At 40.4% G+C, this 16,323-nt stretch overlaps 2 protein-coding genes across 2 annotated transcripts in view; both read left to right on the forward strand.

The window, feature by feature from the left end:
• AACS (acetoacetyl-CoA synthetase) overlaps positions 1-15,184 on the forward strand; it is a 37,413-nt gene extending 22,229 nt beyond the window's left edge. Inside the window, exons 9-18 of the mRNA XM_042828777.1 lie at positions 925-1,005; positions 2,077-2,201; positions 5,994-6,058; positions 6,250-6,372; positions 7,675-7,788; positions 8,352-8,477; positions 10,028-10,097; positions 10,743-10,801; positions 12,032-12,234; positions 13,804-15,184. Coding sequence (XP_042684711.1) covers positions 925-1,005; positions 2,077-2,201; positions 5,994-6,058; positions 6,250-6,372; positions 7,675-7,788; positions 8,352-8,477; positions 10,028-10,097; positions 10,743-10,801; positions 12,032-12,234; positions 13,804-13,941 — 1,104 coding nt within the window. The 3' untranslated portion in view covers positions 13,942-15,184. The remainder of the gene's footprint in view (positions 1-924; positions 1,006-2,076; positions 2,202-5,993; positions 6,059-6,249; positions 6,373-7,674; positions 7,789-8,351; positions 8,478-10,027; positions 10,098-10,742; positions 10,802-12,031; positions 12,235-13,803) is intronic.
• TMEM132B (transmembrane protein 132B) overlaps positions 14,860-16,323 on the forward strand; it is a 182,019-nt gene continuing 180,555 nt past the window's right edge. Inside the window, exon 1 of the mRNA XM_042829097.1 lies at positions 14,860-14,909. Coding sequence (XP_042685031.1) covers positions 14,860-14,909 — 50 coding nt within the window. The remainder of the gene's footprint in view (positions 14,910-16,323) is intronic.

Below are 16,323 nucleotides of genomic sequence, written 5' to 3' on the forward strand. Positions count from 1 at the left end.
GATTTACTCCTTCAGTTTTATTTGATGTTTTCTGCCTTTTTTCCCAAAGTGTGTGCTGTTCTCATGACTTTTTCATTTCAAATGTTTATCTGTAATCTCTTTTCTTTTTGCATAAATTTTGTTGCATGGCCGTGAGGCTACAACTCATTGCATCAGTGGAAAAAAAAATGCAAACTCCACTTTGTTTCAAAATCAGGCATGTTGTGTCACTGCAGTGGAGTGACTCAGTGAAGTAGTTTGTAAACTTCCTTGGCTTAACATATTACATGTTAATGATTAGGAAAGTACAGCTGGATCTCAAACAGAAGTGAAAAGAAGATATTTCACTGCTCCACTGTTAATGCTGATGCTTTGAACAGTGAGATTTTTCCACATTGCTAGTTAGTTCAATATTTACAAGCTATATGTATGGTTATGTCTTTTGTTTCTTGAGAGTTAATAGGAAAATTGATTTGTATGAATAATAAATGGTAGCTGCTACAGTTCACAGCAGCTGTAGGTCCCTCCAACCTGTCTAGGTGTACTGAAGATAAAATCCTCCTGCTTACCTACCTGGCAAATCTGATTGGTGAAGCCATACTGTGAAAATTATAGCCCACATGGAGTATTCTGCAACTCTGATGGCTGAATAGAGCTGGAAGGGAAGAAAGCTGTTTACTCCACAAAATTACAAGTGATGTGCAGTGGGAATTGCTGAGGTCTAATGAGAAAGTCTGGAAAGTTACGTGAGAAGATGGAGAATGCAATTGCTGCTGCTGCTTTAGATAGGCCCTGGGATTTACTTCAGTTGTGGTTAGGAGGAAATGCTTGTCAGTAATCCTGGAGTGCATCCTGCAAAGGACTGACAAATTAGTTTTTGGAAGATTGAGTACTGTCAGTTTTTTTCTATGTAAACTTAATTTTTTACTTCACTTTTTTTTTCAGGGTACATTAATACAGCACCTGAAGGAACACATTCTTCATGGCAACATGACCAGCAGTGACATCATTATGTACTACACAACGGCAAGTGTGGCTCACTGAGGCACTTCTAAAAAGCCTTTAATGCATTTTCCTTACAAGTCTGAGAGTTTTTTCCACAAATCTACAAGTTCACTTTTATGTACTTTTAGTTCTTGCTCTGTGAAGAGCCATCCTGTTTAACTGGGATTTACATATGTAAATAAAATATCAGGTGAAAAGTTTGACCTTTCTGATGAACGTCACATTAAATGTTTCTGATCTAATTAGTGAGGAAAACTAATTTATTTTTACAGCCTGTTAGGGTCACTGATTTAACCTCCTCATCAATTTAATCTGCAAAACAGACTCTACCTTCCTTCTTCATGTAATTGACCGTACTGAAGATGAGAATTTTTTGTTGTTCTGTTTTGATGGAGAAGGAAAAATTTGCACATCTGAGTTCAGCAGAGGGAAGGAATAAAGCTGAGTGACCTTTGGAGGACTTCAGCTGTATTTTCTTTAACGTTGTTGTAGTGAAGAAAATGATTCTGCAGTCTTCTCTAACAGTGTGAGAAGGCTCATGTCTCTCCTCGTGTTCCTTTCTAAACTTTGACACCACTAATTGGTCTGCAGTACTTCTGCAGGGGAACTGTAATTACCTTGTCCTAATGTTGTTCCATATTGTGACTCGTGCTTTAAAGCTGTATGTACAGGGAGATGTGGGATCCTATCTCAATAGGTACTTATGAGGATACGTTATGACCATTCATCAGTAATGGGTGCCTGATCCAGTCTTGGGACAGGTGAGAGGAGAATCAGTGCTCCAGCCTTGTTTTCTGATTTCTAAACTGTGTGATTGGAGATAATCAGCAGGGAGATATAAACTCACGTGCTGGTTTAAGTTTCAAACCTTTGGATGAGGAAAATGGAGGGGTAGATGGCATATCTTGCACAAGAGCAAGAGGCATGCTTTGTGCCAGCTGACTGTACAAAAAGTCATGATTTCTCTAGTTGCCCTTGGCTCCTCTGTAGCTGTATGACAGCAATACTCCTGGGCCTGTGGTAGAACTGCCAGTAAAGTGGACGAGTAGCTGACAAAGATAGAAAGTAATTTTGATATTTTCTCTGTTCTAGACTGGCTGGATGATGTGGAACTGGTTGGTGACGGCGCTTGCTACTGGAGCTTCAGTGGTTTTGTATGATGGATCTCCTCTAGTCCCATCACCAAATGTGCTCTGGGACTTGATTGACCGACTAGGGTAGGTAACAAATCTTAAGTCAAATGGTCTTTGCTTCTGTTAAAATGCTCACATGAAACCAGCCCCATTAAGGATGCTTTCTTGGTCAAAAGCTTGTCTGTGGGGTGACACAGTTTTGGCTTGATGTTGAGTAGAACAGATTCTTTAAATTTCATACTATAAACAGTCTTTGAAAGCAGAAGAGACAAAGTTTGATCATTTAAAAATGGATTCAGGCATTTGGGTTCCCAGCAAACAAAGAATTTTGGTTCAGTAGTCAGTTTTCAAGAGCAGCCTTTTCAAAATGCAGTAATTGGGAGCAATCTGAAGAGAAATTTCTCAGAACACTCCGAACTTTTAAGAATCTTTTGTTTCAAGCAGCTCAGTGTATGACTCAATATAACATGTTTACTTCAAGACAGAAGTTTACTGGAAAGGCTCAGCAGGGCTACTTATATTTCCATATTTTGCTTTTTAATTTATAATGCTGAATTCTTAGCCGTTTTTTAGTTGTTTTACAAAGTTCTTTGTAGCAAACAGTGCTCCAAGTGCCCTCTGTCCAACCCCAGGAAAATGACAGGGATCAGGTGAACAACTGAAATCCTGTGGTGCTGTTTAGCTGCTGAGTGCACTGGTTAAACTTTGATTTTTGCTATTCCCCCATTTTTCAAACTGTAAGGAGTGTAGATCTGAGTGCTGTTACTTTATAGTAAAATGGGCGTAATTTTTTTGTTGGTAATTAAAATTAATTTGTTGCAGAAGGTGGATGCCAAAAGCCTGACTTTCTGACTCTTGTTCATTAATAATTTAAACTTTGCTCTGTCTTTTGTGCCATGTAATATTTAAAGACTGTCATTTAGTCTCTGGGTATTATAACTGAAAGTTAATATCTTGTTAGAATGCTTCCATTTGGGAAAAAAAAGACCAAACAAACACAACTTTCCTCCCCTACCCACAACCCCCTAAAAAACATTGGAACAGGCAGAAATGTAGACTCAAGAAATAAGATGGCTTATTTTTAAGCATTGTTTCTACATGCCAAAAAGTAAGTGAAGATATCTCAAATGTGTCTGCATGTCTCACTTTTGTAATCTGGTGCTAAAAGCGGTGGCCATCTGTGTGGTGCTTCATAATGCAGTCTGTTCCCAACTCAGTTATGTGTTACATATTAAAAAAAAAAAAGCTTCAACATGTTAAGACTTCCTCACTTTACTGAAGATGCACCATGCTCTCCTTTGGTTATCTTGATGGTGCTATAAAGATGCTGTCGTGCTGCTCACCAAGAGTTACTTCTGTGGACATCAGTGAAAGATCTATTTAGGTGAACTGTATTTAATAATTACCCATCAGTTATGTAGCATTTGGAAGGAAATAAAAGCAGATTTGTCTCTGTATGTGCTGGAGAGGAAGACTTTAAAAATAAAGAAGTATTATGTATTCTATCTGTAAAACAAGAAGTAACCTGGAGCATGGAAGAGAAGTAAGATACAGTAAAAGGAGAGATTTTTACAAGAGTAAAATTAGTTGGTGTGATTGGGCTGCATGGTAAATGAAGGAGAGATTTCCTCCTTCCTGCCCAAGGGTGGAAGCCTCTCAACTCATCTCATCCACCTGAATGGTGAAGAAAGGCACCCCTGATGGCAGTGGGGTAGCTCTCTTTCCATTTCTGAAATGGTGTGATTATCTCAAGTGCTGTTCTACCTTGCATCTTGCCTTTGGAGTGAAGATAGGATCTTGTTTTAACTTGGTTACACTGATGTATGTGTTGCCCTAGCTCTGTGCGTTCAGCCCATATCCTTTATCCTAGTTTGTTTCTGCTCTTGTTCTTGAGTGAGTTTATTGCTGTAACACAAAATGAATTAGCAGGGAGCAGGGCTCCTTGAAGGTCAGCAGAGCCATGCAGCTAGCACTTCCCCTGATGGAGTTGGAAGGAGTAGAGCCTTCGTTTCAAATTGCACTGGAAAGCTCTTTTCTCTTTTTTTCCTTTACTTGATTTCAGTACCAAAAATTACCAGGGCTGCTCTGAAAGTAATGCCTCCTCTTTTATGATGTCTGCTCACAATGTCAGAGGCAGATGGTGGTGGTAGAAGTTGAACCTTCCCATCAATATTCTGCTACATTTTGTTGCTGTATGGCAAATGGGAGTGGCTAATGGTTAGAACTATGTTGAAAAACAGTGTTTTGAAGCAGCTGAGAATTTGCTCTATCAAATAGTGCTATTGTGCAGTTTGTATCTGTGGTAACTTCCATGGTAATGAACAGGAGGCTCCTGAGCAACTTTCTAAACTTTCTCTTGGTTCCTGTTGAGATTAATGGGACCTCAGAGCCTGTTTGTTAAAGGAGTAAACAAAGATTCTATTTCAGCCTGCTGATTTCTTAAACTGGCTTTCATTGATTACAGAAAATAGCTCAGTTTTTGCAAATGCAGTAATTACTTTTCTGGAGGATTGGGAAGGATTCGCTGTGCTGTGCTGTTTTTGTGGGTTTTCTAGAAAGTATGTAAGAACTGGGAGGTGGTGTTTCTGGGCTGCATTTCCTGCATCAGCCCGAGGTAAATGTCTTCCCTCTCTTTTCCTTTCCCCCAGCATTCAGTTGGGTGTTTAATACATTAAGATAGGGATGTATTAAAAGGTCCCTTTTGATCAGAAAGCCAGAGTTGCAGATATTGCATTCGACACAGAAGATTACATCCCTCCTGCATTCACAGGGAACAGATCCCAGAACTCTCTCAGATCTTGCAGGGTGGGTGCACTGGTTTTGAACTTCAGTTCCTGCTGTCTGCTCAGTTCAGTACTTCTATTACTGATGCACAAGTTGTTCTCCACACCACTGCTCTGGGTACAGATATGAGGAGTGTCGTGTTTCTAATTTGTCCAATATGCGAAATGGACAACATTCTCAAGGCTGTATTTTATTTATTACATTAATTGAAATATTTAACACAGTGCCTTCAGTGTTGTTGTGAACGTCCTATTTAATGTAATTGCTCTGGGTCTGATTGCATTGTCATAAAGACCAGTGATGTGCAACTGGGAGATAGAATGGTCTGCTCAGTTCTGAAGATGCTAAGCATGATGTCTGTACTTTAATGTGTGCACTGGCTGTTGTAACATAGGATTACTGTGATTTAATGAGAAGCCAAAAGCAGCTGGAATAGGAATTCTCCCTGAACCTTCCCCCCTCTCAAGGATACGTACAGCCAGATACTGAATACTGCCTTTGCATGTACTTACTGCAGTGACAGAATTCATTTATTAAATTAGCTAGGCCAAGCTTCATGTTCAGTTAGACATCTGCAGCTCAGACTTCCATCAGTGGGAACATGTATCTACAGAGCAAATCCCCGACTGCTGTGTTCAGAGGCAAGTATTCTTTGTTACACTGTGCCCCAAAACAGCAAAATTTTGCTATGTTGTGGTGTAACAAGGCAGCAGGTCTGTGTTAAGCAGCTCAGTGGCAATTATGCCCAATTAATGGGGTAAATGTTGTAACGTTTTGTGATGTCTTTGGAGCGTTCGGCAGTTAAGAATTCCTGTAAATGAAAGTGAACCTTTTCCAGGAGGTGGGAAGGCTTGGCTTAATATTTAAAGATAGGATTAAAAGTTTCAAAGCTACAGAAATGACGTGTGGTCTGAATTATTTTGATGGCTCGAAGGAATGCTCCCCTGCACTTAAAGCTTTAGGAGACTTCATTGCTTGACTAATCAATGCATGGAGTGCCTTCAGCCTCTGCTTACTGCAATGGGGATTGCCAACCTTCTGAATCTTAGTGTGATTAAATATGTAAAACTTTTAAACTTTTTCTCCCTCTAGGATCACCATCCTTGGAACGGGTGCCAAGTGGCTTGCTGTGCTAGAAGAGAAAAACTTAAAACCATGTAAGCTTCTGAAAGCTATTGCATCTCCTTTGTTTGGGTTTTTTTTTACCCTCTGCCCTGCCTTTCTTCTCAGATTCCAGCCCTTGTCACAAACAAATCTTACCTCATTTTTGTGGGTTGTAGTGTTGAACGGTTACAAACTCTTGTGAAGATTCAACCTGACCTTAGTTTGTGGATTTCCTCCTTTCAAGGTGAAACACACAACCTCCAAACGCTCCATACTATATTGTCTACAGGATCGCCTCTCAAATCTCAAAGCTATGAGTATGTCTACAAACACATAAAGAGCAGTGTCCTCCTGGGATCCATTTCAGGTGATGCTTCTATGCTATATGCATCTTAATTCTGTTCATTGCCTTTATATTTCCTTTTTGCTTGTTTGCTACTGTGCCTTCAGGAATCCTAGACGTTGGAGCATTCGGGCTTGGGTAGAGTTAAACTGGAATTAATTCTCTCTTGTGCAGATACCTTATGAGTAATTCAGTATGCCATAATGAAGCTCATACAGGAAAGCTTTTAGATTGAATGTTTCTGATATGGTGGATGTTCTGCATTTTAGCTTCTATTTTTTTTTTTTTTTTTTTTTAAAGCAGGATCATTTATTTTGACTCGCTGTCCTTAGGGGTTGCAGGGTGAGATCAAGAAAAGAGTCTATTAACCTACAGAACATAGTGCTCTGAAAATAGCTGACTTCAGCAGGAAATGCCTCTTAGAGAGGTTTTTCCATGCTCCCGTTTCAATTCTTTTGTGCCACATAATTGGCACAGCAGACAGATTTTTGTAAATTATATAATTAGAGAAATATCAAGCCCACATACTGTGTAGTTTGTTGTGAGGAGTGCTGGCTGAGGCAACTTCTGTACATAGAAGGTCCCTCATAACTCCTCATGCTGCTTTGTAATGAAGACTTGAGTTTTCCCAGGGCTTTTAAGCTTCGTTTAGTTTGATGTTGTAGTCTGACTATTCTGCTTCTGAAGTCACTCTGCTCTTAGTAAGAGTAGTGCTGGATTTTAGACTTGCTACTACAGACATTGATGGTCTCAAATGTGGAAAACTGTTTTGATAACTAAAGCCAGCAGTATTGATTTAGTCTTAGAATTCTACATCTTTAAAGACCTGTAAGTATTCCAGTTGTGTGCACTTTCTCAATACCTTTTTTTATTGGGAGAACTGCTCATCCCCTGAGTATGGTTGCCTCCTCCTTGGCTGCCAATGAGAAGAAGGAATAGAAGCTATGTATTGAGTGGAAGAGCTAGTTCAAGCTAATGAAAACAAACAAGAAAAGATTTCCAAGTGGTCTTGAATATCGAAGTCAGTGCAGTAGGGCTTGTTTGTTTTCTCATTCTTACATAAATGGATTTTTTCTAATGAGCCTCAAGAACCTACTGATATGGATCTACTGGAAGAAAAGCTATGCCTTAAGGAACTTTTCTGCATGAAAGGTGTTCATGTTTGAAGAGTTGCACACACAAAACAGGAGAAGAAAGCTCTGCTGTGAGAAATCATATAGCAGTGGTAATACTGACTGTTGTCTGTGCTGCATAACGTGGTTAGAAACATTTGACAAAGGCAGCAGTCTGACATTCTGGAGTTCTTATAGACTTCTTCTGTTTTAGGTGGGACAGATATAATTTCATGTTTCATGGGTCAGAATGTTACGATTCCAGTTTACAAAGGAGAAATTCAGGCCAGAAATCTTGGGATGGCTGTGGAAGCATGGAATGATGAAGGTACCTATTCTCAAAATGTTATTGCACTTACAAAACAGAGCAGTTATGATGTTAAGTGTGCCAGTCATCAGATGGCTGTCAGCTGTGAGTAGTGATTTCACTATAGAAACGTGTTCCACAAAACCTTTTTCTGGATCTGTCTGATCTGGAGTGTGAAGCATTACAATGAAAATAAATGTGTAAAAAACAAACAAAAAAAAACCTCTGCTTTTCCATTGCCTTGAGGAAGCACACTGGGCCAAGTTGTAGCCTCTGTGTGTGTGTGTGTGTGTGTGTGTGTGTGTGTGTGTGTGTGTGTGTGTGCTGATCAGCTGTGTTGTTGTAGACGCCAGTCTGTCCTTCCCCTGTGGTATAAGTGTCCTTAAGTTACTAAGTTAATAAGTCCTTAAGCTGAGGTAGGGATGAGTTCATGAATTAAATAAACTGTAAGATCATCAGTCATCCCTTACCTCATATCTGCATCAACATCAACATTTGTTATTTACATGCAGGATGCTTTTTGCTTTGCTATTCAGTTGTTTACGGAAGGGAAATGCAGGAAGTAACTTTTTCTTTGTAAACAGGAAAACCAGTTTGGGGTGAGAGTGGAGAGCTGGTTTGTACCAAGCCCATTCCCTGTCAGCCTACACACTTCTGGAATGATGAGAATGGAAGCAAATACAGGAAGGCTTATTTTTCAAAATTCCCAGGTATGTGATGGAGGGGGTTGGATGTCACTCTAGCTGCCAAGTGTAAAGATTGTATTGCTGCTATTGGGAAGGTACAGGTTTGTTCCTGCCCAGGGATGGGCAGGTGCAGCTCTAAAATGAGACTGTGAGGATGGGAACTCCAAGGCGTATCTGGTAATTCTCACTCCATTATTTTTGGTGTTTTAAATATGAATTCAATTCATATCACTTTAATAAGAATGTCTGGAAAGCTGCAATCCTATTTTGCTCGTGCTCTCATTAGACAGATATATGGCTACAACAGCTTGGTAATCTGCAATGCAGACATAAACTGCTTGGCATGAGTGTGAAGCAAAAGTGCTCGATAGGTCAGGGAGCAATCCTCCATTAATGAGTTCTACAGCACCTCTGCCAGGCTGCTCCTGCCTGGCAGGAATGGATCCTAGGGGATAAGTGCTAGCCTGCTGCTTCCATTGCATGAGGCTTAGGTATGCACTGCCTCAGACGTGCATATTCTGCATTCATACAGGCTTTCAGTGCTGCTAAGAGTAAGAGGAAATGATGCTGACAACCAGAGGCTTTCATCCTAATCACTGTGAGAACTCTGTTCATCCACCTTTTGCATATGCAGAGTGGTGATGCTGTACTCACTGCTGCCCACCGGACAGGGGCTCATAGGAGCAAGTCCTTGAGCCCTTTCTTTCTGGAAAGGCTTTCTATAATGAGCAGCATAGAAGCACAAGAAAAACTGGGATGTGCAGAGGAGATAATTATATAGGAAGATTGAGGGAATATGGGAGTTGGTCAGCATGAGTGTGACAGTAAGAAGTTGAAAGACACTGAGAGTTGTTGGGCTGAAGTAATGATGGTTCCGAGGTTTGTGTGAAACTTTTCCTTGTAAATAGGCTTGCAGTTGTAACAGCAATGATGGCAAATTGTGTTACATGATGTATGCAATCGAGGCTTGTTTTTCTTTAGGAAAAATTTAATAGAGCTGGCTTGAATTTCTGCTTGTGACAGTCTGCTGTATTGGTCTCAGTCTTAAAAATAATATGAGAATTATTCCTGTTCTGGAGAGTCAAATCTGATACTATGTTATCAAGAGTATTAAGCACATAAGCTCCTTAGTGAACTGCTGAGACCTATTGTGCAAACCCAGAGAGCTTCTTGCACAGAATTGTAACTGTGAAAGAAGTGGGTCAAGAAAGACCAACGGGAATACTGTTACCTTTGTGAAAGATTCTTTGTTTCCTTAAATTGTGGTGTTCAGAGCAGAGTTTTGTCAGTTTTCTAGAGGATGCTGCGTAGCCTGCAAACAGGCAATCAGAAAATAATCTGGGGTTTGATCAGAATGTGTGAGCTGCTTTTGTGTGTGCCAGCTTGTTGTGATAACTGCAGAAACAATCCATGCTGTGTTGAAGTACTGCTGCGTTTGCTGTGGGTGGCTCTTCAGGTACATCTGATGCAGTAGGATTCTTGCTGTGCAATAGAAGATGCAGAGTTATTACACAAATGTATTTTGTAAGTGGAAGAATGAGAAATCTGCTAAAAGCATTGTCATTCTCTCACAGGTGTTTGGGCCCATGGTGATTATTGCAAAATTAATCCCAAGACAGGAGGAATTGTCATGCTTGGGCGCAGGTACAGTATGATGGTGAAAGTGTTTTCCATAAGCAGGCCTTAAAATTGGCAAACTTACCCTTATTACAGAAAGACAGCCATTGAGTTGTTAGAGATGATAGAAAAATGATAGATAGTTGATAGAGATGATAGATTTGGAGGTCACAAATGGGGGTAAATGTTATGCTTGCATTTGCATACTAGTGTTCAAAATAAAGGTGAGTGACTGTTGGAGCTGTCTGGCTCTGTCACAAACAGGTCTACTTACAGGCATAAGGTGTGAGGCTGCTGTGTGTGAAACACGAGTTTCTCAGTTGCTGAGAAGTAATGGCACACAACTGCAGTGCAGTGAAGTTCTAGGAAGTCTTTTTCCTGTTTTGTACACCTCTAAGCAAAGGAGAGAGAACTAGCCTGCATTTGGGCTACTGTGAGGAGGAGGGGGGGAAATGGGAATGGATAATGCTGGATTTCTCTGTACAATTTTGTTGTAATGAGCAAAAGGCCTTTTTCACAGCATCGAGTTATTTTAAAATTCTGTTTCTTATGTGGCTGTCTGCATATTCACTGCATGAGATGTGGAGAAACTTGGTTAACTGCATCATTTTTTTCTTTTGATCAAGCTGTAATTACATTTTAATGCCTCTTTGTTTTGTGTGTGACTTTCAGTGATGGTACATTAAATCCAAATGGAGTAAGATTCGGAAGTTCTGAAATCTATAATATAGGTATGAAATCAACTTTTCACATCCTTTAACTACAACCTTGTTGCCATAAATCTGAGATACGAGTGCTATAGAGGTGTCTGGAAAGGCTGAGTGATAAAACTTGCTCTTTTTCAAATGGAAAATGGTACATATTAACATGAACAATAAAAGTCTGTCCTGTAGACTTGAAATTGGTCGCCTTCCTAAAGTATCTAGAGCAGATAGTGCAGGTGACTGCAGTCAAGTCACTGCAGGTGACTTGAGACGTTCTCTGTAAGATGTTGCTTTCATATAACAAGATCTTACAGGTATTTCAATCAAATTTAGAGAGTACTTCTGAAGCTATGCTTTCTTTTTCCCTTAGCCAAGCTCTTGACACTATTTTGTTCTATCTCATCGTTCCTGATAAGTACTTGAGCTTATGTTACAGTAACTGATTGAAAAGAAGGATTGCAGGTGAAGCCAAAAGTGCAAAGGGATGGGGAGGCTAGGTTGCACTGCTGAAGGCTGTTCAATTTAAATAGTGTTCTGCTGGGAACGGTGTCTTCCCAGTGCTGTGTGAGGTTTGGAGGATCGAGTTCCCTTAGCTGCAGAAGAGCTGTGTGGGTGTTTGTGGCAGCTGCCCTGGGTCATGCTCCATTTCTGCACTGCGGTGCTTTAGCTGGGTAACAGGCTTCTCGTGTTGGAAGGCTTACCCTGGTACAACTGACATCTGGTTCTGCCTCCCCAGAATAGGGAACAGGGTTCTGTAGTATAAATAGCAGTTTCAGCAGGGACTGGTTTGAATCCTTACAATTTGAATGTAGTGCAGCCTCCATGAGACTGTCAAGATGCAAACTGCTTCGTATCTCAAACGTCTGCCTTGTGGAGGGCGGTGTAGCTGCGTGCCAAGGTGTGAATCTTCCCTTGGGCACCTGTTGCCACACCTTGTTCCTATGTGATCAGACGTGTTAGATTTCTGTCTAAGCAGCAACTGGAGACAAACCAAAGATAATAGTTTTGTGTAAAAACTGCCATCAGCTCCATTTTTGTTGTCCTGGGCCTACATACAAGTGGCCCTTAAAACTTCAGCTGAGCAGGAGTTAGAATCTCAAAGCTCCTGGAGGCAAGGCTTGCAGAATGACCTAGCCAGGAAGTCTGCTTTCCCTTTGTACATCCCAGGAAGTAATGCTTTCTTCTGCAATTACAGAAATCCTGTGTTCAAAATAAAACAAAACACGCACTAAAAAATGACTCTTCTTTGATTTCCAGTTGAGGCCTTTGAGGAGGTTTCTGACAGCCTCTGTGTCCCTCAGTACAACAAGGATGGGGAGGAAAGGGTGATACTCTTCTTGAAGATGGCTTCAGACCATGCGTTCAGCGAGGACCTGGTGAAAAGAATTCGAGATGCAATCCGTGTAGCACTTTCTGCCAGGCATGTTCCAAGCCTCATTCTAGAAACCAAAGGCATTCCGGTATGTCATGAAAAATGCTGCCTACTTTTTTTCTTTGTCACCTTGAATAGTAATTAAGGAGCAGTTGTCATTGCTCTTCAAGCCCACATGCATGGAAATTTTAGCATCTCAAAAGTGTATTCGAGCTTTATAAATAGTTTGTCTATGTTGCCTAGCAACATCATTTCATCTCCTTTTCAGCTAAGTGTGTTTTTGTTTTTTTTAACAATACCTAAAAATGCCCATTCTCAGCTTATAAATATACAAGCTGCTTTTTCTCAGTAATATATACTTGAAGTCTTTTAAAGGAAAATATTAGGAAGGTAATTTAACTTAAGCTTTTCACGCTACCCATAAGCTTGGTTTGTTTCTGTTTTCCAGTTTCAAATGACATCCTTATGAAAGCTGAGAGCGCTGAGCAAATTTATGAAATCATTTTGCAAACCGTTTCACTTGTACATCTGTTTAGCCATTTAAAATGTAGCTTTATCACTGTCTTCCCAGTAGCAATAACTAAAAATCTTTCTGCTTGTGAAAGGCAGAGAGGAAAAATGTACAGCTAAAGGTACTGCATGCTCAGTCTTCTGGAATTGTGAGCTGTAGTATTCTACCCTACTCCTCCTTGCTGTATGAACTCTTATTTGGGAAGCTCATCTCTTACCTAGTCCTCTCTGATACTACAGCCTCTTCAACAGCTCTATGGACACCTTATTGCAGGATGGGGATGCAGGCTGTGTTGTCTTGAGGCCCCATGCACATAGGTTTGAGGCTTCAGACCCATCATTTTGTGCTCTGGTACCTCATCTACTGTTCCAGGGCACAGGACTGCCAACTTCATAATACACAGCGATCTGGATCTGATCTGTTGGGTTATTTCTGAATCAAGTTGCTCTTCTCCAATAGTATTAGCTTTACAATGTTGTCATAGCATGAACATAAAAGCCCCTGCATCTGACAAATGGTGAAGGTTAGATTTTTCCAGGCTGTGGTTTGGTTTCTGCATGAAGTGTTCAACTTGTAAGCTGCATAAATCACTTGGATGTACAGCATAAAGTTGATGGCAGTGAAGTGTTTATGACGGACTGTCCCTCAGGAAAGCATGCTTAGATCATTAATTAGTTCACACTTTGAGTGAATTTAAAATGGAGTGAATTTTAATTACATTTCAGGTAAATATTCCAGTGGTAAAACGATCAAAGCTGTCTCCTATCTTTCTTTGAAGGTTTTGCTTGGAAAGGAAACCTCTTTTCTGCTACTTATAGAACTGTATTTTCTGATGGGGGGGATAGAAACCTGTCTAATCCTGACTTTATGCTGCCATTGCCTACTGGTGGAAATAGCACAGCTGTGCTTCAGTAATGCAGAGCATTGTTTTTCATGAGATCTCCAGGTGTTCAGAAACATTGTGGGCTCTGTGTACAAATCTTCACCGTCCCATCCTGACCTGATAAACACTGATCAAATGTAGCAGAAAAGGGAAGGTGTGAGGCTGCACTGTGGCTGGGTTCTTAGGTAGGCATTCTTATTAATTTTTCCATGAAGCTGCTGCATGAAAAGTGTAATTCTGTCGTTGCTGGCTTTGTTTTTCAGTATACGATCAATGGGAAGAAAGTGGAAGTGGCCGTGAAGCAAATAATTGCGGGGAAAGAAGTAGAGCAGCGGGGAGCTTTCTCAAACCCAGAGACTTTGGACCTCTACCAAAATATTCCTGAGCTTCAGAATTTCTGAAGCCAAGTGTTCATGGTTGTTGGTTTGGGTTTTTTTTTTTGCGTCTGTCTGTGTTCTGTGTTTGTTTTGTATATACCAATGCTGTATGTAAAGGAAAAGCTCTATTTAATACCAGTGGTTCTTTTAAGAGAAAAAGAAATATCTTGTAAAGTGCATTCTGAAAGGCTCAGGTGAAGCTTAGCTCCCTTTTATTGCTTCAATATGCCATACGTCCAGCCTGGAAGGAGGAACCTGCCTGTGCTGATTTTTATATCTATGCCGAATGCGTTGTTTCTGGTTAGACTCCCCTCAGCAGCCCATCAGATGGGAGCACCATTAGCAGATGTTACAGTTGATAATAGAATATTTCTTTCACAAAATGTTCACGTTTTTAAAAAGAGGAAACTGGATTTTTAACGTTTTTCTTTTTCAATGTGTTTTAGAGCCACCTGCAAGGAAGGTGCAGCAGTTGTAACTACTTGTCTGTGAAGCACAGAAGCATCCTACGCGTGCATTTGCATGTTTTTATAAAGCCAAATCATAATGCACTAAATCGATCTGACTTGACTCAGAATAATTCCAGGCCCCAAATAGCTGGTGGTACTTCTGAAGGCAACTGCTGCTCCGTTTTGTGATGGAGCCCTCCTGTTGTTTCAAGCTCTTCATCCATAGACTTCAGGGGATTCCAGAGGTGGAGGAGCAATCGCTGCCGTATTGCTGGCGTAGCTCTGGGGTCTGTGCATGGAAATGATTGCCATTACTCTGAGTTTAACATCACTGTAGTTGGAGGCAGCGTTTGCCTCCTTGTTTTGAAGTTCTTTACTGGCAGCAATCCACCGTTAGGTTAGCTGAAGGATTCCAGTGTGTTCACTTATTAAAAGCTGATGATTTTGTAACACTTCTTTTTACTAAATGTCACCGTGAAAATGAAAGGCTAACATGTTTCCTAGCCCTGTACCCTTCCAGTTCATAAAGGGAGAAATACCATAGTGAGCATACTAAAACAGTAAAATGGAAGCACTAAAACCTTGTTTTCTTTTCCCACGAGGAAAATAGAATGGCAGCAGTTGCACCGAACCTCTGGCAGTCAGCATCTCCTGCACTATTTGAGTTTTGTGGGTTAAGTATTTAATGCATTAAAATAATGGATGTCCTTACAGTTGTGTTGAATGCATTCAACAGTAATAGAGTTAATTAAAATAAATTGATTCTTTATATATATATATACATATATATAATATATATATATTTGTTTACACTTTCACTCAGCTATTGTCTTAATTTTCTTTAGATTGGTTGTCATGGAACCATTTGTAACTTAATTTCTGCTGATGATTTTAATGGGTTTTTAAGCCAAGTCTATCCCCACAGCAAAATGTTTGCTCTCTGAAAGTTTTATCCTGTTTCTTTCTGGTGCAGAGCCCAAGACAAGCAAACATAGGTGCTGGCTATGTATGCATGGCTGGCTCATTCAGAAGGTCACAGTAAACAGGAGAAGATGTGCTGCACGTGTGCTGGTGGCACTATGGGAAGGAGCTGCAATGTGTTCATGCTGCTAACAGGGGAGGAAGGGCATGGCCTGTTGTTTAGGGCAGGATCAAGGAGTTGTTGGTGGTGATGTTTTGCTGCAGATAGTCAATGTGAACTGCAGTTTCCTCCCCCTGTGACAAATCTCAGCCAGCTCAGTAAGCTGAATGCTGCTGCAGAGCTCATCAAGTCTGGCTGTTCATTGACACAGGGTGAAAGTGCCCCTCTGTGACAATGTGAAGAACGCAGTCGCTGTGGGCAGCAGCTCCACACCCACTGTGGGGCTCAGAAATGCCTCATTAGCAAATGAGTCTTTAAATGAGTTGGTTTCCATTTGACTTTTTGAACTGTACCAAGTTGGACAGTATAGATGCTGGCGTGATAAATGCTAGCACATAAATACCAAGCACCCGTTAGGAAAGTATAAAAATGAGCTATCCAGCTGCCAATAACCTATGATTAAAAGTATTTTTAAATTCCTTTCCCCTCTGGCGTGCTATATATAAATTTTACATTAACTGTGACTTTGTATTCATTAAAACTTCATCATATTGTTCTTTAATTCATGCAAAATGTCTGTTTACAAAGCCCACAGACCCTTATTAATAAGTAATTTGGGGATATTTCATTAATTAAAGATAGTTTAGAAGCACAGATATGCTAAAAACATATACAGTGCCTACAGGCTGGTTTTTTTTTTTTTTTAATCCTGTGTCATACTGGAAAAATTATAGGAAGCTTTAACAGATCTGATTTGATCTCCTGCAAATGTCAGACTGTACAAAGGTGTTCCCAGACTGTATTAACAGGGGGAAAAAGTGTGTGTGTGTGTGTGTGTGTGTGTGTGTGTGTGTGTGTGTGTGTGTGTGTGTGTGT

The sequence above is a fragment of the Centrocercus urophasianus genome, unplaced genomic scaffold (assembly GCF_019232065.1).
Source record: "Centrocercus urophasianus isolate 14NV4802_14NV808 unplaced genomic scaffold, USGS_Curo_1.0 seq_30, whole genome shotgun sequence".
Lineage (NCBI taxonomy): Eukaryota > Metazoa > Chordata > Aves > Galliformes > Phasianidae > Centrocercus > Centrocercus urophasianus.